The sequence below is a fragment of the Mastigoproctus giganteus genome, chromosome 2, assembly GCF_048544385.1.
Source record: "Mastigoproctus giganteus isolate SK-2022 chromosome 2, ASM4854438v1, whole genome shotgun sequence".
NCBI lineage: Eukaryota > Metazoa > Arthropoda > Arachnida > Uropygi > Thelyphonidae > Mastigoproctus > Mastigoproctus giganteus.
The window spans coordinates 227,396,517-227,420,462 of NC_143576.1; the positions used below are offsets into that span (position 1 = coordinate 227,396,517).

Consider the following 23,946-nt stretch of genomic DNA (forward strand, 5'->3'; position numbering starts at 1 on the left):
TGAGAGGTGGCAAATGAAGTTTAACATTGACAAATGTAAATTACTACATATGGGAAACAGCAACACCAGAGCAACGTATCAACTCTGTGGTACTACACTGACAGTGGTAGAGAATGAAAAGGATCTGTGGGTAATTGTGCAGGCAGATATGAAGTTCTCTGAGCAGTGCAGATGCTCTTGCAAGAGTAGCTGATGGTGTCTTGTCAATGATATACAGGAATTTTTCTAGCAGGGATAAAGAGGTGATTATTCCCTTGTATAAGGCCACACCTTGAGTACTGTATTACAGGTCTGGAGGCCTCATTTCAAGAAGGATGTAGAGTTGCTGGAACGAGTACAGAGAAGGGCAACAAGATTAGTGAATGGAACAAAGGGTTGCTCTTACGAAGAAAGGCTTAAGTTTTGCAAATTATAGTGTCTGGAGACTAGGCACCGGCGAGGTGATCTGATAGAGGTGTATAAAGCCTTGAATGGTTTGTGCATGCTCAATGCTGATGGGATTCTTCCTCTTGCTCAGAATAATCACCTGAGAGGGCATAAATTCAAATTGAGGAAAGACAGATGTAGGATAGATGTGTGGAAATTTGCCTTTAGCCAGCGGGTAGTTGGTTGGTGGAACAGACTTCCATCCCTTGTTGTGGAAGTTGATAGCCTAAATGCTAATGCTGACTCCCATGTGCATGAATGCATGCACTCTTCCTTTGCAAAATAGCCCCTCTTGAGTACTGGTAAACTTCAAATGCTGATATCATGTAATTGTCACAATTTATTTGAATACCATTACACAGTTTTCATTATAACAATGAATATTTCTATATATGCTAAGTGATATGTCTACTTCAACCTCTGTATTGCCTGGCTACTTTATTGGGATCATGTGGGTTTGAGCTGTATGCAACAGCAAAAAATATCTAAAAACTATTCAAATGTATGTAAATTAAAGAATTCACGCAGTGTATGACATATGTAAGAAAGTGCTCTGAATCCATGTAACCCATTAGTACCTAAATCATTCGCCAGCAGTGAGGAATGTAAAGAATCATACACACTTCTAAAGAGGTATAATTGTCAATGTATATTTAACAGAAAAGCTGGTACTATAACAGAAAAGTTGGCTATGTGCAGTGGTTAATGTTTAGTGTCACTGGTCTTTAAATGAATGGTGAAATATCTGGAAAACATCTGAGCAGGTGCAGCAGCAGTTGAAAGTTTAAGGTGATGTAGCAGAGTGCTTGATATGTGCATTTAACATTGGAACATCATGAGACACCAGCACCTGCACCACATGAACTCCCATAAATAGTACACATAGGAGTAGGTGACTTTCACTGAAATCACAGATTTTGAACACCAGCTGGAAAATATGGCTGGATTAGTGCCAGGAATGCAAGGGATTCACATAAGAGTTGGGAGGAGCTAAGCCAGATAAAGCTTATAAGTTTCAGTTTATGCTTTTCTAGTTATGTACTGACAGTAAAAGCTGCTTGAAGAGGTGTAATATGGGTATCGTGTTTATTGTGGCATATCCTTTATCATGATAATCCTATTGGAGGGCACCATGAATGCCAGAGCATATCTGAACACCTGCGGGCCACATCTGGCCAACCCACAGGCCGTGTGTGTGTGTCCCGCCACATTATTTTTTGTGGCCAGCTTGATGATTTTTATGCTACTGACTACATCAGTGGGAAATCATTCACTGGCTGCACTTGGCACGATAAATATTGAGAAATATAATACTAAACCAGCTGTACTTTCCCTAATCCCCACACTCTTTCCCTTCTTCAATCCAGAAACTCTGCAGATGGAAGTAATTGATTTACAGTGCAACAATGAATTAAAACACATTCATGCCATGACATTAAAAAAAAATCAACTTTTACAACATGTATGTGACAGTGGAAAAGTATCCCAAATTAAGATTTTTCACACAATAAATTGTGAGCACTTTCGGATCCTCTTACGATTGTGAAACTTTCTTTTCAAAAATGAAATTTATTAAAAGTAAATTTCGAGCTTCAATAACAGATTTTTTTTTATTTATCTGGAAAATCAATTAAGATGTGCAAATACCAATATTGAAGTAGATTTTTAAAAAAATTGAGTGATCTCAAAGAAAAGCAAATATCTCATTGATGTAAATGTATAATAAAAATGAATGAATAAAATAAATTTTTATGACATTTGATTTTTTTATTTTTAAAAGATTTTTATTTTATGTGTGGCCTGCGAAAAATTGTAGTTCGTCAAGATGGTCCGCAGAACGATTTGGGTTGGCGTAGCCTGTTCATTTCTACTTCTGCTTTCTAGACCAACCTTCTTTGGAAAGAAGGTTGGTCTAGAAAGCAGAAGTAGAAATGATAAATGAGAAAGAGGAAAAGTAGCTTCTCTGATTGAAATTGGATAGTGAGTAGATATTGGCTGGCTGCAGCACATATTTGAAGTGATTTAGAAGAGAGTCGGGAAGTTACATGTGCCAATTCAAAGGAATAGTGCCCATGAAAGCATCAGTAAGAAAGCCTGTAGCAGATACTGAATGTCTGAGAGTCAGAAAATGGAAGAGACTGTAAGAGACTTAATCCCATGATAGAGTAAAAAGAATCAAATCTCTAGAAAATTCCCTGGTTCAATACAAGATTTAAATCTGCGTAGAGAATTTTATTTTAAGTCAAGTGGGCTTTCATTGAATTTTCAGATGTAGAAATATTCAACTCATAATATTCAGACAAGTTGTAGTCTAACTGCTGTGCAAAAACTCTGTTCACAATGTATTTCTTCTTAATAATATTCTTAATTTCTATCAATGAATTTATAACTTTTTAAAATATATTTATTTAAAATAATTTCATTAATTTTTTTATAAAATATTTTTTTATTTTCTAACATATACAATTTATCCAACTAAAAATTTCAGTCATTTTTTAAGACATTGTCAGTAGATTAAAGTATTGTTCCTAATTGTGAACTTAATTTACAGCAAGATCTTGAAGCTGAAGCCAATAAACCTCCTGATATGAAAAGAGATGCCCAAGATAGTATTCCTGTGGAACCAAAGCAGATGAGCATAGCTCAGGTTATCTATTCTGAAAATAGGGTATGCTATTCCATATTATAATTTTTTTTTTTCTGCAGTTTGTTACCAATATTTACTTTTTATCATAAAAATTGGAAATTTAAAGTAACATTCTTTTTAGTGAAGTGTGTGATTGTTTAAAGGTTGTTTTAGTGTTTTTTAATTGTGATAAATTGCAAATTTCTTGATTTAAATGTATTTAAAGAGCGAGCAGAACTCCTTTGTTCTAGGTTACAATAGTAGAAATTACTTGAATCTTGAACTAAAATTACAGTTATTGAAAACATACAGTGTTTTCAAAGTATTTCATTAAGGCGGACCACATATGTTTCTGTGAAGATAGTGATCTTCTAAATGAACTGGGCATTGAACACAATGCTAATAAATGGTGTATATTTATCGATGTGTCACATTTAAGTTTCAAAGCAGTTTTGCTGCACAGTGGAAATGCATTCCTGCCAGTTCCTCTACTTCATTCTTTTGGCATGAAAGAAACATAAGGAAGTACATTGAGGATCCTGAGTGCAATAAAATCCCTTGACTTGCAAGATGTCTGTGGTCATCTAAAGGTAATTGGATTACTCACTTTGTTAAGTTACTAAAAGGTATGTCTACATATATGTTTCACAAAATACTGTCTTTTTCTGTGTTTGTGGAACAGTTGTGCAACAGAAAAATATTATTTATACACCAGTGGGAAATGAAGGAGGAATTTTGACCAGAGAGAAGTGATATTAAATGTATTCCACTGGTTGAACCAAAAAAAGGTTTTCCTTCTACCTTGCATATAAAGCTTGGATTAATGAAGAATTTTGTTTCGGCTCCAGATAAAGAGGGAAGTGGATTTTGCTACCTAAGGGTAGTGTTTCCCAGCTTAACAGATGTAAAACTGAAAGAAAAAGTCTCAATAATCTCCTCAAACAGGAGTTTATTTATTTATATTTGAAATAGTAGTAGGGCTGAAAGTATATTTTAAACAAACTATGGGATACTGAACAAGCAGCTTGGAAATCATTTAAAGCAGTTGTGTGTGGATTTCTTGGAAGAAGGAAAGAAGATAATTTTGAATCTTTGTTGTTAACTTTACTGCACTGTTATTAAGATACTGGCTGCAGAATGTCTTGGGAAATTTATTTTCTCCATTTCCATCATAATTTCCTCCCCACCAGCCCCACCCCTAAAATTTTGGAGATGTAAGTGATGAACATGGGAAACACTTTCATCAAGACATATTGACAATAGAAAAGTGATACCAAGGTCACTGAGATCTGCTGTTATGGGAAATTACTGCCGGTTTCTTAAGCGGGAGAGTAAAATAGACTGCAAGTAATTCTGAGTTATATGTTTGATTAAAAGTATTTTAAAACAAATTACTCATTTTTAAGATAGCTTATATATTATTGTATAATATTTAAAATTGTTTGTGAAGTTACTAAAATTTCAATGGCAAGGTGAGAGGGACCATATTTTAGCATTTTTGGAATCAATTTCATTTAGAACTTGCAGCCTTCACTCTGGAGGTTTTATTTAGATTCAGATTTCTAAAAGGGCTCCACAGTCAAAAAATTAAACTAAATAAATAAAAATAAATAAAATGTTTGAAAAACCCCTTTTTAAGATTACTGAAGTCTTGTAGCACACAATATGGAAGTGATCATCAGATATGTCACTGAGAATTTTCATAGGATTTGGCAGGGTTATCATCAGTGGATCGATTCTATTTGATTCTGCATTGAAGGCCATGACAGAATTAATAACGGCAGACTAATAAAATGTGTAGGGAAAAGGTATCAACTGGTCTGCCCAACATCATTTGGCACATAGGAGAAATATGTTTGCATAGGACTTTTTCTTGAATTTTTGAGGTATACAGTGGAATTTCTGTGATTTAACATCCATAACTCCAAAGTAAAGTCAGTTTTAAGGGAAAAAAATCCTTATGTTTTCCAGGTTATTTTTTCCCTTTATAACTTGATGGAGGAAACATTTCCCAATTAAATTTTTTACATTACCTCCCCAAAAGTATTTGTCAACGTTTGCTCAGATCATGTCAGCGAAATTATTCTTGCAGGAATGAAATCCTTTATCCCACACTCCACTTTAAAATCTTGTCCTTTATCTAAACCTTGGTTTTCCAATAAATGTGCTAAGGCTGTTCAAGAGAAGAATGTTGCATATTGTAATTGGCTTGTTTCTAATTCTCCAGTTTCATTTTCTGCCTACACCAAAGCTCGCAACAATTGTAAAGCAGTTATTAATCAATCCAAACTAGAGTTTGAACAGGCTAAGAGTAGAAAACTTACTTCTTGCCCTAATGGTAGCCGAGCATTCTGGTCTCTTGCCAAAGCTATTGGCCGCAACTTTTGCCCATCTCTGCTCCCACCTCTGTCCAAACCAGATGGTTATGTTGTCACTTCAGCCTAGGATAAAGCTGACCTGCTAGCATCCCATTTTTCTTCCAACTCATGTATTAATGATCTTGGTAAAACACCTCCCACCATTCCCAACACACTCCATTCAATGCTTCCTGTGGTCTTCCGTCAAAAGGATGTCAGAAGGATTTTGATGAATCTTGATGCTAAGAAAGCTCCAGGTCCTGATGGTATTTCTCCACTTGTTCTAAAAACTTGTGCTCCTAAACTTACTCCTATTCTTTGCTGCCTTTTTTCACTTTCTTATTCCAAAGGTCTTCCTTCCTTCTGCTTGGAAATTTGCTCATATCCAGCCAGTTCCTAAAAAGGGTGACAAATCCCTCCCACCCAATTTTCGTCCCATTGCAATTACTTCTACTCTTTCTAAAGTAATGGAGAAATCAATTAACCGCCAACTTTTAAACCACCTAGAAACCTTCCATCTGATCAACGATCGCCAGTATAGATTCCGTCAGTGTCGATCCACTGGTGATATTCTGGCTTATGTTATCCATTTATGGACAAATTCAATGGAAAAGTTTGGGGAAACACAAACAGTTGCTCTTGACATCTCAAAGGCTTTCGATCGTGTTTGGCATGAAGGTCTTCTAAACAAGCTTCCATCTTATGGTTTGCCAACTGTTTTTAGTAATTGGTTATCCAGTTTTCTCTCTGATCGCTCATCGAGGGTGATGGTAGATGGCTCTCTGTCTTCTAACTTCTCTACTAATCCCGGTGTTCCCCAAGGTTCAGTTCTTTCCCCCACTCTTTTTCTCTTGTATATTAATGACCTTCTTCCATTGACTGGAAATCCTATCCATAGTTTTGCCGATGATAGCACATTGCATTTCACTTTCGATTTTGAGAAAACTTGTCCTGCTCAATCAGCTTCAATTTCTCGAAAATCTGCTACCAATTCCTTAAACGCCAATCTTCAGGTAATTCTCCAGTGGGGCAAAGACAATTTAGTTGATTTCAACCCTTCTAAAACTCGGTCTTGTCTCATATCTCGCAAAAAGGATTCTTCTGCTCCTATGCTTATCTTTAGTGACACTTCGATTTCTAGGCAAAATGATATATCTCTTTTGGGGATTACCCTGACTTCTAATCTCTCTTGGCACAAGCACATTACAAATATTGCTTCCTCTGCATCTAAAAAAACTTGGTTTTCTCTTTTGCTCTCTGCGTTACTTTTCTTCCAAACATCTGCTCACTCTGTATAAATCGCAAATATGCCCTGCCATGGAATATTGTTCCCACAACTGGGGTGGTGCCCCAAAACCTCTCTCAGGCTTCTTTATTCCATTCAGAAGAGGGCAGTTAGGTTAATTAATGATTCATCTCTAACAGAGTCTCTCCACTCACTCTCTCATGGACTGTTTCTGCTGCATGCCTCTTATACAGATACTTCCATGGGCACTGTTCTTCTGAATTGGCTTCTATAATTCCTGCTCTCTCTTTCAAAACAGTCCAAACACGTGCCGCCACCAGCCAACATCCATTTACTGTCCAACTTCAAACTCACAGAACCAACTTTTCATCTTCCTCGTTTATTCATTCAACTGCCGTTTTCTGGAACAACCTTCCTCTATACGTATTTCCTGATAATTACAGTCTACAGAAGTTCAAATCCAATGTCAACAAATATCTTCTTTCATCTTCTCAACCTCCACCCAAGCACAGTACTAAGTACTATAGGTTCTAATACCTCTCAGCGCCTCTGTAGCCAGGTGGGAAGGAGCAGCAGTGCGTAGCACGCGCTTCTTCTTTAGACAGGGGTTCGAGCCCGTCACCACCAAATACGGAGGATGCAGAAAGGTCAGGGAATGACCACCGCATATCCCGGAGCAGTATGGCCTTAGTTGCTAATGCTCCTAAAAACCAAAAATAACAAATAACAATATAATACCTCATGTTTGGGGTTTACATAAAAAAAAAAATATATATATATATATATATATAAAGAAAGCATATGAGCCACAAGTTAGTTGTTTTTCACCATGGCATAGTAGAGCTGATCTGACTGATTTTGAGAGGGATGTTGTGTTTGGATGTCACATTGCTGGCTTGTTGATTTGTGTATATTATCATGAAATGGAAGTGTTATAGTACCATTACTATCCAGCAATGCACAGGAAGACAGATGCTTATCCCACATGACCACAGAGTATTTGGAAGAACAGTATGATATTCTCATCAGATATCTCAGAAAAACATCAACTAGGAGTTTAAGGCATCCGAAGTGGTTGAGGTATATATAAACGCACCAAAATCATAACCAAATCCACAACGAAACTACATGCTCCCTAAAAAACCACAAAAGTCCAATCCTCTTCCACATTCCATCTCAGATTCATGTGCATGCACCAGGATCGCAACTAATCTCCATGCTATAAAATTCCCCTGCAATACCCTCGGTTTCACTTTCCTGTGATCATGACCCTGATTGAAAAGCCCCATCTGCTTCAGGGAAGTAACAAAATTCTTTAGTCTGTTAATGTTTTAGAGGATTTTTAATGTTTCTTTATGTTTTGATATTAGTTTTTAAAATATTAAAAGTATGGATCCACTATGTATTTATTTGGTCTCAAAGCATTTAAATTGTTTTTAAAATACGGATGTATTGTATTCTCTTGCTCAAAGATTGGGGTGGTGATTCGAAGTATTTTGGGGTCAGGCTTGGGGTCTGTGCGTCTCCGATTCCGTGGTGCATTGGATCACTGATCTTGTCTTCGAGGGAGTGGAATACATGTAATCTATTTGTATAGTTATTCAACTGCAGAGAGTATCAACACTAAAGTGTTCTACAAGACATCATAGAGGTAATTCTTCCATTTCTTCCATAACCAATTAATTTGCAGGTTACCACACCACACATGGAGCCCTACAGCTTTGGTTTTTGTGGAAGAATGATATGTAAGTCAAATACAGGGCTGGACTAAGGTATTCCCATTCCCTGGGAGGAAAGATTATTTCGGTGTCCCTTTGCATATCGTAGAAATCTGTGTAAGGTTTTGTAAAAAAAAATTCTTCCCTTGCTCTTCAGCTTCTGGCATCCCTGTAAGAGTGGTACCCTGGGCATTTGCCCTGTTAGCCTGTTCCTTAAACTGGCACTGGTCAAATGTAACCAACCACAATGAGGTCTTGCCTTGCTTGGTACAACAAATGCCATAATTGGTTTTATAAGAGCAGTGGAAATCGGTTCTGATCAAATGGTCAGGTGTAGATATGGAGGACCCTTGAAGAACATCTGCTGCCAGAGTACATTTTCCTGATACAGCCTAGGACCACTGACAGTTGTGCAGGGAACCACAAATGCTGATGCCTACCTTAAAATTTTGACTAATTCCGCTCTCCTATGATGTGGTAGTTTGCTGGTACAGACCCATATTTGTTTCAACAAGATAATGCCTCATGCTACACTTCTCTTGATGTTCGAGAATGCTTCACTGAGATAAATGTAAAAAATTTGGAATGGCTGCTGTAGAGTCCCAACTTTACTTGTATTGAGCACCTGTGGGATAAACTGGCATCTCTGGTGAGGTTAGCTCAGCTAGTCACATCACTGTGCTGCAGGAGGAATGGAGAACTATACCCACTGCAGGTTATCATTTTTGCTGGCAGAAAGTAATGATGGGCATAATCAATAGTTGCAATTGAAATAATCGATTATATGCAAATTAAATTGAAAAGAAGGAAATGGAAGAATAGGATTCAATCTGTTATCAGAAATACAAAGATGGTGCTGTTCTTACTTGGGCAATCCCCCCCCCCCCATTTTCCTACTACAACTGCACACTTCCCTTTGGTCACTTTTGTTGATTTCGTAACCAACTAATTTGCATATAATCAGTTATTTCAATTGTGCCCATCAATAGAAAAGTGCAAATTTAACCCCAATTCACTAAGGGTGATGTGAGTAATTACAGACCAGTTAGTTTAACTTCTGTTCCGAGGAATATAATGGAGTCACTGGTTAAAGATGCATTGCAGGACCATCTAGCCAAGACAGCAGTAATAATTCAGACACAGCATGGGTTTGTTAAGGGAAAGTCTTGCCTGATAAATTTGATTGGTGAGTGTAGGAATTTCAGATGTCTGTTGTTCTTAGTGCTGTATAATATTACATAATGTAGGCATTTGAATGCTACAGATGCCTCTTGTACTTTTAGCATTAGTAGAGGCATATGATGCAAGCAAGCTTATGCAGCATCAGCCAAAAAAAAAAAGCTCCTATTTCACCCCTCTGTTTGTTCCAAATACCTGTCCAGCTCAGCCTTAAATTTATTTAGGCTATCAACTTCCACAACAAAAGATGGAAGTCTGTTCCACCAGTCACCTACCCTCTGGCTAAAGGCAAACTTCCACACATCTATCCTACAACAGTCTTTCCTGAATTTGAATTTTTGCCCTCTCAGGTGATTATTCTGAGCAAGAGGAAGAATCCCATCAGCATTGAGCATGCTCAAACCATTTAAGGCATTATACACCTCAGTCAGATCACCTCGCAGGTGCTTAGTCCCCAGACATTGTAATCTGCAAAACTTAAGCCTTTCTTTGTAAGAGCAACCCTTCATTCCATTCACTAATCTTGTTGCCCTTCTCTGTACTCTTTCCAACAGCTGTACATCCTTCTTAAAATGAGGCCTCCAGACCTGTATACAGTACTCAAGGTGTGGTCTGACCATTGCCTTATACAGTGGGATAATCACCTCCTTATCTCTGCTAGAAAAATTCCTGTACATCATTGACAAGACACTATGAGCTACTCTTGCAAGACCATCTGTACTGCTCAGAAAACTTCATATCTGCCTGCACAATTAACCCCAGGTCCTTTTCATTCTCTACCACTGTCAGTGTAGTATCACAGAGTTGATACCTTACTCTGGGGTTACTGCTTCCCATATGTAGTTCTTTACATTTGTCAATGTTAAACTTCATTTGCCACCTCTCAGCCCATCTGCTCAACTTTTTTAGATCCTGTTGCAGCCGTATACTGTCATTGGTGTCCTTAACAACCCTGCCAACCTTCGTATCGTGTGCAAACTTGTTCATTAACATCATCAATATCATTTATAAATGCAGAAAACGACAAAGGACCCAACAGTGAACCCTGAGGGACATTAGTCCACAGAGAGCAATGTCCATTGACCACTGTCTTCTCCCACTCAACCATCCCTTTATCCATAGCAGCAATTTGCCTCCAATGCCACACTGCTCCAATTTGTGCAGCAGTCTTCCATGTGCAACAGTATCAAAAGCCTTTCTATGATCCAATTATATGATATCAAAGTTATTCCTTGCATCCAGTTCCTTTGTGACCACATCATAGTATCCAATCAAATTGCTCAGACAAGACTTCCCCTTAACAAAACCATGCTGTGTCTGAGCTATAACTGAACTGTTGTCTAGATGATCCTGCCGTGCTTCTTTAACCAGTGCCTCCATTAATTTCCCTGGAACAGAAGTTAAACTAACAGGTCTATAATTACTTGTGTCGCCCTTTGATCCTCCTTTGTGAATTGCGGTCACATTTTCACATCTCCAGTCCATTGATTCCCCCCCCCCCCCCCCCGAGTCCAAGGAAGCTCTCATAACTATAGCTAAGGGTTTGCTTGCTTACTTTGCTGCTTCCTTTAATATAACTGGACAGATCCCATCCACTCTGGATGCCTTTTTTTATGTTTATCTTCAAGAATTTCTCCTCCACTTTCCTTATTTATTATAAAATCATCTAGCTCACTGCCAGAGTTTAATTCACCTCTGGCATTCCCCTCCCTGAATAACTTCTCATGTGTGAATGTAGATGCAAAATACTCATTTAGTTTGTTTGCCGTCTGAGCAGGATCATCAACAGTTGAACCATTAATATCCAGTACTTGTTACTGTAGGTATGTGTATAATTCAGAACAGTGCCCATGGAAGTATCTGTAGAAATGCATGCAGCAGAAGCAGAATGTCTTTGCGACAGAGTGAAGAGACTTTGTAAAAGATGAGTAATGAATTAATCTGACTGTCATTATTTTGAATGGAGTCAAGAAGCTTAAGAAAGGTTTTGGGTACACCACCTTAGTGTGGGAACAATGTTCCATGGCATGAAAAATTTCAGATTTTTACTGAGTGCATAATTATTGAAAAGAAAAGTAACGAATGAGAGCAAAAAAGAAAACTCAGTTTTTTTTTTGTTTTTTTTTTCTTCTTGTTTTTTTTTAATATGGGGGAAGCAATATTTGTGATATACTTATGCCAAGAGAGAGACTAAAAGCCAGGGTAATCTTTAATTCTTTAATAGAGATGTGATTCTGTCTAGAAATCTGAGTTGTCAAATATAGGCATAGGAACAGTAGAATTTTTGACTGAGTTTTAAAGGAATAAAGTTAAAAGTGTTTTTCGCCCCATTTGAGAATTATTTGCAGATAAAACTCCAGAATTATCTGGCATTTAAGAATTGGTATGGATATTTGGAATGCTTAAGCCATCTGTGCAGCGAAAGGCTTCCAAAACCAGAAAGTAAACTGTACTGTGCTATCATCGGCAAAACTATAGGTTTTGCTGATGATGAGTTACACCAAATTTTTCCATTGGATTGACATTGATGGAATCCATATTGGTGATCATTGCAGATCAGATGGAAGGTTTTGAGATAGCTTAAGAGTTGGCAGTTGATGGATTTCTCCATCTTCCAATTCTTTGGGAAGAGTATAGGTAAGTGCAGTGGAGTGATAATTAATAGGTAGGTATTTATCACCTTTTTTAGGAACTGGCTGATATGAGGAAATTTTCAAGCAGAAAAAATAAACACCAGTGGAATAAGAAATTGGGAAAAAAAAAAAAAAGTGACACAGAACAGGAACAAGTTCAGAAGTACGTACAGGTTTCGAGAACAAGTGGAGAAATACCATTAGAACCTGGAGCTTCCTTGGCATCAAGATTTTTCAGAATTCCTTTAATTCCCTTCTGTTGGATGACGATGGGAGGCATTGAGTGAAGTGTGTTAGGTATGGCAGGATGTTGTTTAGCAAGATTTTCCATACAAGAAGGTTACATGTAAGTTGACTTAGTCTTTAGCTGAGTGTGCAGTATTTCTTCTCATCCAATTATCAGGTTTTTGCCAAAATATTTTAATACAGTCATTTATCAGTGTAACAAATTCCAGAATAATGAAATATTTAGTAAAACAAAATAATTTCCATCCCTTACCAATTTGCTATATATCTTGATGTAAAAATATATCGTTTTAATAAATATAGGTTTAGCATTTAGTTTTTAATGAAAATATCAGTTTAATGCAATAAAAATTCATCCCTCTAAGAAAAAAATATAATCATTATAATAAAATTTGTAAAAATAAATCCATAAAAAATATGAAGTACACTTTCTGATCTGTTTTTTAGCATCTGGCATTGTTGCAATGATTTGCTAATTGGATAGTTAGTTGCCTTTTCAAGATTGGTTGCTTTTGATCTGTCTGCCTTTCTAAAGTTTTGAGTAATTTTTTTGAAGAAACAGGTTGTTTACACAGAGGTTACATGTTTTTTGAAATGTGCTGATAGATGAGTTGTTGGCATTATTGCAGTTATGTTTGTTTACAGTTTTGTGTGAAGTATGGCGGTTTACATATTACCGTCTGATGATTGCCCTTATTACAGTTTTATAAATTTGAAAATAGAAGAGACGAGTTTCACGTTTATGTTTTTCTGTTCTCCAGAAGAATTAATAGAAGTTTTGTTGCAAATAAAATACCAAGCATAAAAACACATGGCTGAAGTGCAAACAATTGTACATTGAGTCTTGTTTATATGCCTCTTGCTCAGAATAATCACCTGAGAGGGCATAAATTCAAATTGAGGAAAGACAGATGTAGGATAGATGTGTGGAAATTTGCCTTTTGCCAGCGGGTAGTTTGTTGGTGACTTCCATCCCTTGTTGTGGAAGTTGATAGCCTAAATAAATTTAAGGCTCCACTGGACAGGTATTTCGAATGAACGGAAGGGGTGAAGTGGAAGGTTTTTTTTTTTTTTTTTTTGGCTGATGCTGCATAAGCTTGCTTTCTTGCATCATATGCCTCTGCTAATGCTATATAGGTATGTATAGTTTATTGTAAAAGATGTAATACACATGACAAAGTCAGTAATGGCTAAAGGGAGATCATGTCATGCTGATTAATTTCTAAATGTTTAGATATCATATCTGGATATCTATTCTTGAAATATCTAATTAAAATAATTTTCCTGGTAAAGTTCTTGATTTGATGAGAGATGTATATGCCATTACTTTTACCCATGTAGTTATGTACCAAACTGTTAATTTGCAAGTTCTTGCTATTTTAGCTTTTCAATTCTATAAAATTTCTATCTAATCTTTTACTTTTAAATAGCAAAATTTTTCCCTTCATACTAAAAAAATTAGTTCGATGTATACTGTTACATATTCAGCCATGTTGAAAACACTTATCATTGACTTCTGTCACAGTGTTGTTCCCATTGATATCTGTAGTTGTGTGTTCATCCTAAGCTACAAAATGCATTCAATCACCTTTCCCATATAAGGAATGCCGACATCTATTCATCTTTTTCAAAATGTAGTATTGCAGTATAAATATCATATTTTGATTTGGAAAGAATTGAAATTAATTACTTTTGAGTAATTTAAAGTTACTTGTAAAATGGATGTAATTATCAGAACCAGATATTTTATTACAGATTTATTCATTAAAGATATTGTTCTTGATTTTATTAATGTTACAGGTACTGGACTTGAGTGAATTAATTTTTTTTGCCAAGGAACATAAACCTGATGCAACTTCCACTAAAAGAGAAACAAGAAAAACATATTTCCATAACTCAAACTATTCTCTATTTGGAATAGTTTTAGGTTTTCCCTTGAAGTTTGACTTATAGAAGTTCCACTGTAATATATTTGGCTTGGATATATGATGACTTCATGGATATATGAAAGTAACGTGCAAGAAATGCATTTCTAGAAGTAAAACAGGTACTTTTTCACTGTATGTCAAATAGTGTTAGTTGTCAGGACACTTTCTATGAAGTAGGCATATCAACATGGCCATATTTGATGCCATTTGCCCACCACTGCGCACAGTTTTATATGATGACTTGGAGTTTCGTAATCCAGTTACGACACCAATTTCACTTTTTCAGCTTTTTTGTAGCAATGAAAATTTTGATTGATACTGTCTTGCACTTTTTATTTGGTTAGTAATTTTGATTCAAGTGACATGGCATTGCTGCATAACCTGAGTGATATTAGTGTCACTGCGACCACTGAAGTTAAATCAGTATTTGCATTTCCTCAGTGGCATAAATCTATAGGAATAAGCCATATATCAGCTTTAGATAAGTTAATATTGAACATTGTAACTCATCCAGTGTAGATGTTCATATTATGTGTTAGTAACCAAGTGTTTTTTTTTTTTTTTTTTTTTTTTAATCTCTAGAAAAAGGCAGTGGAAGCCCATTCAGTTCTGAACAAGTTGGGACCAAGAGTTGAACTTGTAAGTGTTTGCATGTGTGTGTATTCAATTTTTCAACATGTTTTAGGACACATAGTTCTATCCTGAACTTAATGTGTCCCAAATTTCCATCCAGATGTATTGAGCAGGTTTAAAATGCATAATGATGTGAGGTAAAAATTTATACCCCCATCTTAAGCTGATGTTATATTAGAACACTGTATTGATTGCCCATTATTTAGATGTAATATGAGGTTTCCACCAGTTTACCTGAAATGTCAGTTCAGATCAACTATTAGAGACATCATATGGTACCAGAAAGCAGAGGGTAGCACTACCATTTGCACAGAGCCTTTTAGACATGTGACAGAGAAAAGGAATAGCTGTTGGACCAACTACCATCAGAAAGACTGCATAATGTGGGTTACCACAGCTGTGTGCCTGCTCATAAACTTGAGCTGTTCATCACAGCACTGTCAACATTGATCATGGATTGTAGGTTATAAGCAGTGGCAGTGTAGAGTAATAAATAATACCGCCCAGTTAACACATCAGGTGGATATACCTGAATATGGCATGTGTCAAAGGAACTGTTTCGTGCAGACTTCATTTTAGCTTTACTAAAATTTCTGATAATTGCATATAATGGTCTAGATTTATCTAATACGGTTTAGCCTGAATGATAATTATACACGAAACCATGAATAAGTGACATCATGCCCTATCATGTCCTATCTACCCTGCTCTATTCATATCAGCATGCATAATACCTTTTGTCACATAACTCAACCACTAAATGGAAACCTGATTTGGCCATCCCAGGGCCCCCAGTCTAACTCTGAATATCTGGTTGTTTTTGAGAGGTGTCTGAAAGTCAGACTGATATTCTAAAATTATTTAAAAGCATCAATCAGGATGGATGAAGTCATCCATGATTGGCACAAAATTCTGGTATCTATATACAGATATGTCGATGAATTATTATCATATATAGGATTGCTGTGTTCATTAAAGTTCTTGATGACCAGATGAGATTTTTTCTCCCTCAAAGCATATTCTCTTTTCTGTGTTTTAGTGCATGTTAGAGGAAGTATATAGTAAAATTGCAATGATTGAACTTTAAACATATTTATTTAAAAGTCTTTCTTTACAGCAGCAATAGTTCTAATGTGATGCAATATTTGTCACGGTATTCTTTCTTTATTTAATTTCATATACAGGATTAAATATAATAAAGACAGGCCTGTAATTTTATGAGCTTTGGTATAAAGTATAAATATGTTTTGTGAAATTAGGTAAAGAGCTAAATGTTATGGATTTGAATGTCAAAATGATACATTGCTTTGTAATGGAAAAAAGTATATTCATTATATAATTTTAAATTACCACTATTTGTTTTAACTTAAACTCTGTTCGTTGGGATAATGATGTGTATTAGGATTTCCAGAAAAAATTAACAGCCAGTATTAAAAGCAAATATAAATTTTGTGATGTATAAATACTAATTACCAGCATTTAATAAACACTGTTGACTAAGGCAACTGGTATTTTACAGGTCAGTCTAGCAGCTGTGACATTCATTAAATTATCAGTTCTTTGTTTTACAGTCACTGTGTTTTGTGTCTGCAGTGATTGGCACAGCATGATGACTTCTTAGTATGGATGCTAAACTAGTGGAAACATTATTTTACAAAGCTAATCTTAGTGGTTGGAAGGAACATGTTGAAGAATAATAACCGAATCAGTCATGTTCAGCTTTCATTAGGATAGCTTAAAAACATCAGGAAAAAATATATATATATATATATTTATACAAAGCCTTGACAAATTTGTTGAGGCCTAATAACATTGTACTATTCTCTAACATTTTATTGGAAGTGTGTTCCAGTAAAAGTGTGGTTAATTTCTGGAACTTCCATCTCTCGTTGTGGAAGTTGATAGCTTAAATAAATTCAAAGAGGAACTGGACAAACTTTTAGAGGGCATGGATGTGTGATTTTTTTTTTTTTTTTTGGCTGATTCTACATATGCTTGCTTTCTTGCATCACATGCCTCCACTACTACTACTGTCTTTTTAACTAAAATAAAAACTATACCTTGCTTTTGAATTTGGAATTTTTAAAACAGTACTGTGAATTTGTACTGTTTCATCCTTCATATCCAGTTAACAAATTGGCCGTTAGGTAATGCTATTCTGTGCACTTCTTATTATTCCACATATTTTGTGTGGAATATGCAAAACAGTGTTAATTATCACAAAATTTATCTTATAATTCATATCAGTATCCATTGGACTGTTGTTGGCCATTTGTAAATAAGTAAATAAATCATTTGATTAATTTACTTATTTATAAATTATAATAATACATCTAAATAACAATATTCTAATTGAACACTAAATGTTACTGGTATATATTGTGTATTTATTATATTGGTGCTTGATGACTGCTTAAACAAGGGTCTCTTGCTTTCTCACACAAAAATAGCCAAAAATGTAATTTTTTTCTGAGCTGTGCTAATCTAGTATAGCATACTGGAGGTGACCACCCAGGTATGAACCAACGTAAGCAGGGGTCAAGGTGTGGCAGCTACACTCCACAGAGGAATGCCACCCATCTGTGTTACTAGGCAATACTAGGTGGTAGATGACTATCATCAACTCTTCCATTATGCAGTATTATTGATATCTTTTGAGGTTATGATGGGCATCATGGCAATCTAATCTTGCTTATATTTTGTGGGTACAGTTCTAAAATGGTGTTTCTAACAGGCTTGTTGCTAGATAGTCCACCGGATCAAACCTATTGGTAACTCTCTAGGAGACACTAGATCAGCTAATGTATGATCTCATTGCCTCTACTCTGCCAGATAATTGGACTGGAGGGAGTTTGAGTAGTGTGCATGCAGGGGCATATTTATGTCAAGGAGCTGGATTTATTCTTGCCTATACCATATCCAAAAATTTCATTACATCATACAACATGCCTCTTCACTTTTTCTTACTACTGAATACATTAACAAATGGTCAAACTAACATAACAAACTTATCTCTGAAGAGATCTAAACCTCCCAAACACCTCATGTATTTCACAAATATATCTAGTCTCAGTTCCACTCTCAATGATGTCCATTTCCACTTGCAGTCTGCCAACCCCCACTTACTTTTCCTGACAGAATCCCAGTTATCGGTTGATTCAACCACTGCTCATCTCAGTTGTCTTAATTATTCACTTTACAATTCCTTTTGCTCCAAAAGTGTACCACCTTTGTGCATATGACCACTCTGATGTTCCCTGTCAGACACTTAGTAATTTGAAATCTCCTCTTTTCGATCTTCTCCTGCTTAAAATCTCTCTATCTCATTCTGTCAAATTCATCTGTTGCCTCTATCATTCTCTCAACTCCACTAATCAGTTGGAATTCTTTGATTTCTTCTCTTTGAAATTTGACTTTCTCCATTCCAACTTTCCCAACAGTGAGGTAATTTTCATTGTAAATTTTAATGTTTACAACTCCAGCTGACTTCCATTTTCTAGTCACATGGACCTAGTTGGTCAAAGAAGGGGGGGAAAAAACTGTCACGCTAGAGCCACCCGAATTTTAATTAATCTGCCCAAGTGTATTACGTTCGTGAATTGTGTGGGTTCTCTGGTTGATTTGGCTGTTTTGCTGCATGAAAAACCTTGCTGTCTATGCCTGAGACCAACTAACTCAACCATGGAGTGAAAAAAGCCCATAAACGTTCTTTGTGTCATTAACAGGATTCAAACCCAGGCATTTTCCACCAACTGTAGGAAGGACAGGACAGTGATGGTGCCACTGTGCCATCTTTGCAGACTGGACCCAGCTGGTCTCAAGATGCTGAGGCTTTTGCAATTACTAATGACCTTGCACAGATTGTTCATTTACCTACCAGAATACCAGACAATCCTAACTACGGCGCCTCCGTAGCCAGGTGGGAAGGAGCAACAGTGCGTAGCACACGCTTCTTGATTAAACCGGGGTTCAAGCCCGTCACTACCAAATACGGAGGATGCGGAAAGGTCAGGGAATGACCACCGCATATCCCGGAGCAATATGGCCTTAGTTGCTAATGCTCCTAAAAAAACCAAATAACAAACAATCCTAACTACACAGCCAATTTTCTTGACCTTTTTCTCACAAACAGTCCTTCCAAGTATATGGTCAAGGTGAGTGTTCCTCTAGACACCTCGTATCACAACTTGGTGATGGTTTATTCTCCAGTGCAGCCCTTCTCTTGTGGCCACTTTCAACCTAATGTTTTTTGGCATTACAAGAATGCAAAGTGGTATTATATGTGAGATTTATATTTTCCTTGGTTGGATTACTGTTTTTAAATCTTGTGATATCAATGTTTATTCAGATCCTGTCAGCAAATTATTTTTGTAGAGATGAAATCCTTTATTCCACACTCCAACTTAATTTCATCCTTTTTCTGAACCTTGGCATTCCAATAAATGTGCTAAGAATGATTTAGATAAGCTTGTTACATATCAGAATTGGTTTGCAACTAACTCTCCAGGTTCATTTTCTGCCTATGCCAAAGCTCACAACAATTGTAAAGCAGTTTATAATCACTCCAAACTAGATTTTGAGTGACTAAGAGTTGAAAACCTACTTTGACTGTCCAAATGGTAGTCAAGCTTCATTTTCTGGTACTATCTCCCTTTTCACATACAGGTGGTAGATGACTTTCATCAACCGGTGAAATACCACCACTTTGCTTATTGGAGGCTTGAAGTGGCGAAACCCATGTTTAGTCTCTAGAGCAAAGTTTCCCCCCTCCCCCCCATACTTCTCTTTCAACCCATGCACGGTACTAAGTACTATAAGTTTTGATACCTTTCGTGTTTGGGGTTTTCATAAAAAAAAAAAAAAAAAATCCTGAAAATTACAATCTACAGAAATTCAAGTCTAATGTCTTCTTTCATCTTCACAATCTTCAAACCATGCATGGTACTAAGTACCTTAGGTTCTAGAGTACTTACTACCATTCTTATTTAGACCTCTTGCCAATGCTATTGGCTGCAACTTTTGCCTATCTCTGCTGCTGCTGCTGTGAAAACCCAGTGGTTCTATTGCCACTTCATCCAAAGATAAAGCTGACCTGCTAGCATTCTACTTTTCTTCCAACTTGTGTATTGATGATCTTGGTAAAGCACTTCCTACTATTCACAGTATACTCCATTTAGTGCCTCCTGTAATCTTCTGTCAAAAGGATGTCAGAAGAATTTTGAACAGTCTTGATGCCACTATTTCTCCACTTGTTCTCAAAATCTGTGTTCCTGAGTTTACTCCTATTCTGTTGCCTTTTTATACTTTCTTATTCCACTGGTGTTTTTCTTTCTGCTTGGAAATTTGCTCATATTCAGCCAGTTCCCAAAAAGGGTGACAAATCTCCCACATCCAATTATTGTCCTGTTGCACTTCTACTCTTTCTAAAGTGATGAAGAAATTCATAAACCGCCAACTCTGAACTATCTAGAAACCTTCCATCTAATCAGTGATTGCCAATATGGATTCCATCATTGTTGGTCCACTGGTGAGATACACTGAGTGATCACTGAATTATGACCACCCCTATGAAAACTGAATGCGACCTGTTGACCATGTGAGGTACGATAGTGCAGAGTTAGTGTAACCTACGTAGCATAGATAAAGTGTCAGTGCTTCAGTAGGTAGTAAAATTCCAAGCGTGATGGGTAAAAGGAAGGATTTATCGAACTTTGTGGGTGCTCGACAGCTGGTGCCTCGATTTCCCAAACGGCTGAACTGGTGGGGTATTCAAGAGCTGCCGTAGTTAAAGTATATCAGGACTGGTGTCAAAATGGTCAAACAACGACCCGATGGCAAAACCGCAAAGATCAGCGAAAGGTTGATGCTAGAGGTGAGCACCAGGTCCCACGACTCAGACAGGATTTTTTTTTTTTTTTTTGATTTGGTAGTTGTTGGCGCATCGGCTTCTGTGGCCATATTGCACCTCCCAAGGTTTTTGCAGTACTTTGATCCAAGCCCGAGGCGGGAATCGAACCCGCGACCTTTGGGTTGCCGGGTAGGTACTTTACCCACTCGGCTAGCCCGGGCGGCCCTCAGACAGGCGAACAGTTGCATCACCATTGAAAAGTTGACTACCCAATACAACATGGGCCAACCCGGAACAATATCTAGCATGACCATGTGTTGCACACTCGCACGTATGGGCTATACCAGCAGACAACCCCTACGCCATCCTCACCTAACCAAGGTTCATCAGTGTAAAAGACTTGCCTGGTGCAAAGAGCATGCAAGTTGGACGTTAGAAGACTGGAAGTTGGATGAGTCACATTTGCTCCACACCACGGATGGTTGTGTATGGATTTGGCATCAACAACATGAGGCGCTTGATTCACCATGCATGGTATCAAAAGTGCAGGCCGGTGGAGGTGTTTGTATGGTGTGGGGCATGTTTCACTGGCAGGAACTTGGACCTCTGGTCATGTGGAACAACTTATCAGTGGTCTCCGCTATCATCAAATGCTTGCTGATTGTGTACACCCCGCTATGTTACACTTTTTCCCGACTGGCGATGGTGTCTTCCAATATGACAATGCGCCGAGCCATCAGGCACTTGTTGTGCTGAAATGGTTAAGGAACACAGTTCTGACTTCCAGCATATCGATTGGTCTCTGAACTCCACCGATATCAATCCCATAGTTTCCATAGGAAACTATGGAAAGGCATATCAGGCATCTGGATACACCAATCACCTCCATACCTGCATTGCAGACCGCATTACACGCAGCTTGGGTGGCCATACCTCCCGAATGCTTCCAACATCTTGTTGAATCAGTGCCAAGTCGGATAACTGCTGTACTCAGAGCAAAAGGAGGACCTACGAAGTATTAGGTAGGTGATCATAATTCAGTGATCACTCAGTATATACTGGCTTATGTTACCCATCTTTGGACAAATTCGATAGAGTAGTTTGAAACTGAAGCAGTTGCTCCTGATATTTCAAAGGCTTTGGATCATGTTTGGCATAAAGGTCTTCTAAATAAGCTTCCACCTTATGGTTTGCCAACTTTTTTTTAGTTGGGTATCCAATTTTCTCTCTGACAGGTGATGATAGACGGCTCTCTGTCTTCCATAACAAACATAACCTCTTTCAGTCATCTAGACTCCATTCAGAAGAGGACAGTTACATTAATTAATGATTCATCTCTTACAATCTCTCCATTCTGTCTTATAGATTTTCTATTACATGTCTTTTCTATAGATAGTTCCATGGGCACTGTTCTCCTGAATTTGCTTCTATAATTCCCCCCCCCCCCCTCTCTCTTTCCCAAACCAGTCTGAACATATGCTGCAACTAGTCAACATCCTTTTACTGTTGCACTTCAAACTCAGAGACCAACTTTTCTATTCCTCGTTTATTTCTTTAACTTCCATTTTCTGGTAGACGTGGATATGTGTTTTTGTAAGGGGAAACTCCTAGAACATGAGTTCATCTCTGCCTCGTATCTCTGTGAAGGACAATGCCACTGTTAGACGGCCAGAAATGTGAGTATTATAGGTTTGTGTGTATATTGTGTGTGTTATGTTCTGGCCACTTGGCTACCCAGAAGCATCAATCACCTGGACGGATAACTACCAAGTCGGATAGCTGATGTACTGAGGGCAAAAGGAGGACCTATGAAGTATTAGGTAGGTGGTCATAATTCAGTGATCACTCAGTGTATACTGGCTTATGTTACCCATCTTTGGACAAATTCGATAGAGTAGTTTGAAACTCAAGCAGTTGCTCCTGATAGAGAGAGAGCTGTCCGGCATCAGTGACAGCCTAAGTCCCATGTGCCAGAACAGAGTGTGGGTAAATAAATAATAATAATAAAATTAAATAAATTAAATAAAATAATACATAATGAAAAAAAAATAATAAATTTAATCCTGCACCCTGGCTACAGATGATTCTGGGTACTCGTCCACACCACAGGAAGGTGGGCTGGTCCCAATGGAGCATGCACTGTCTTTATACAAGATCTGACCCACCTGATGTTGCCAAAATGTGGACCAGATTTCTCTGGGGACCCTACTGCAGAGAGGAAAGGGGGGGGGAGCTGTCTGGCACTAGTGACAGCCCAAGTCCCAGGTGCCGGAACAGAGCGCAAGCAAAAAATAATAATAATAAATTTAAAAATAAAAAGATAAAATAAATAATAAAAAAAAAAATAATAATACATTTAATCCCACACTCCAGCTATACCGAAGGGGAAGAGATAAGTCGGGATGCAGAGAGAGAGAGAGAGAGAGAGAGAGAGAGAACGCTGTCCAGCACCAGTGACAGCCCAAGTCCCATGTGCCAGAACAGAGTGTGGGTAAATAAATAATAATAATAAAATTAAATAAAATAATACATAATAAAAATAAATAATAAATTTAATCCTGCACCCTGGCTACAGTGAAAAGGAAGAGATAAGTTGGGGCACCAGCAGAGAAACAACATTACTTTTCACATATTTTCTGAAAATTACAATCTATAGAAAATCAAGTCTAATATCAACAAGTGTGTTCTTTCATTTGTGTGTGTGTCCAGCACCAGTGGCAGCCTAAGTCCCATGTGCCAGAACAGAGTGTGGGCAAATAAATAATAATAATAAAATAAAATAATACATAATAAAAAAAAATAATAAATTTAATCCTGCACCCCGGATACAGTTTTTTTTTTTTTTTTTTTTTAGTAGTTGTTGGCGCATAGGCTTCTGTGGTCATAATGCACCTCCCAAGGTTTTTGCAGTACTTTGATCCAAGCCCGAGGCGGGAATCGAACCCGGCTACAGTGAAGAGGAAGAGATAAGTTGGGGTGCCAGCAGAGAAACAACATTGCTTTTCACATATTTTCTGAAAATTACAATCTATAGAAAATCAAGTCTAATATCAACAAGTGTGTTCTTTCATTTTCACAACCATCAACCCATGCATGGTATTAAGTA

The 23,946-nt window shown here is 37.3% G+C and overlaps 1 protein-coding gene across 5 annotated transcripts in view; it reads left to right on the top strand.

Moving 5' to 3' along the window:
• The window catches only part of LOC150090205 (uncharacterized), a 480,645-nt gene that overhangs the window by 317,722 nt on the left and 138,977 nt on the right, over positions 1–23,946 (top strand). For all 5 annotated transcript variants that reach the window (XM_090389774.1, XM_090389777.1, XM_090389775.1 and 2 more), the window contains 2 exons: positions 2,978–3,094; positions 14,942–14,998. In XM_090389774.1, the coding sequence (XP_090245900.1) occupies positions 2,978–3,094; positions 14,942–14,998 (174 nt within the window). The remainder of the gene's footprint in view (positions 1–2,977; positions 3,095–14,941; positions 14,999–23,946) is intronic.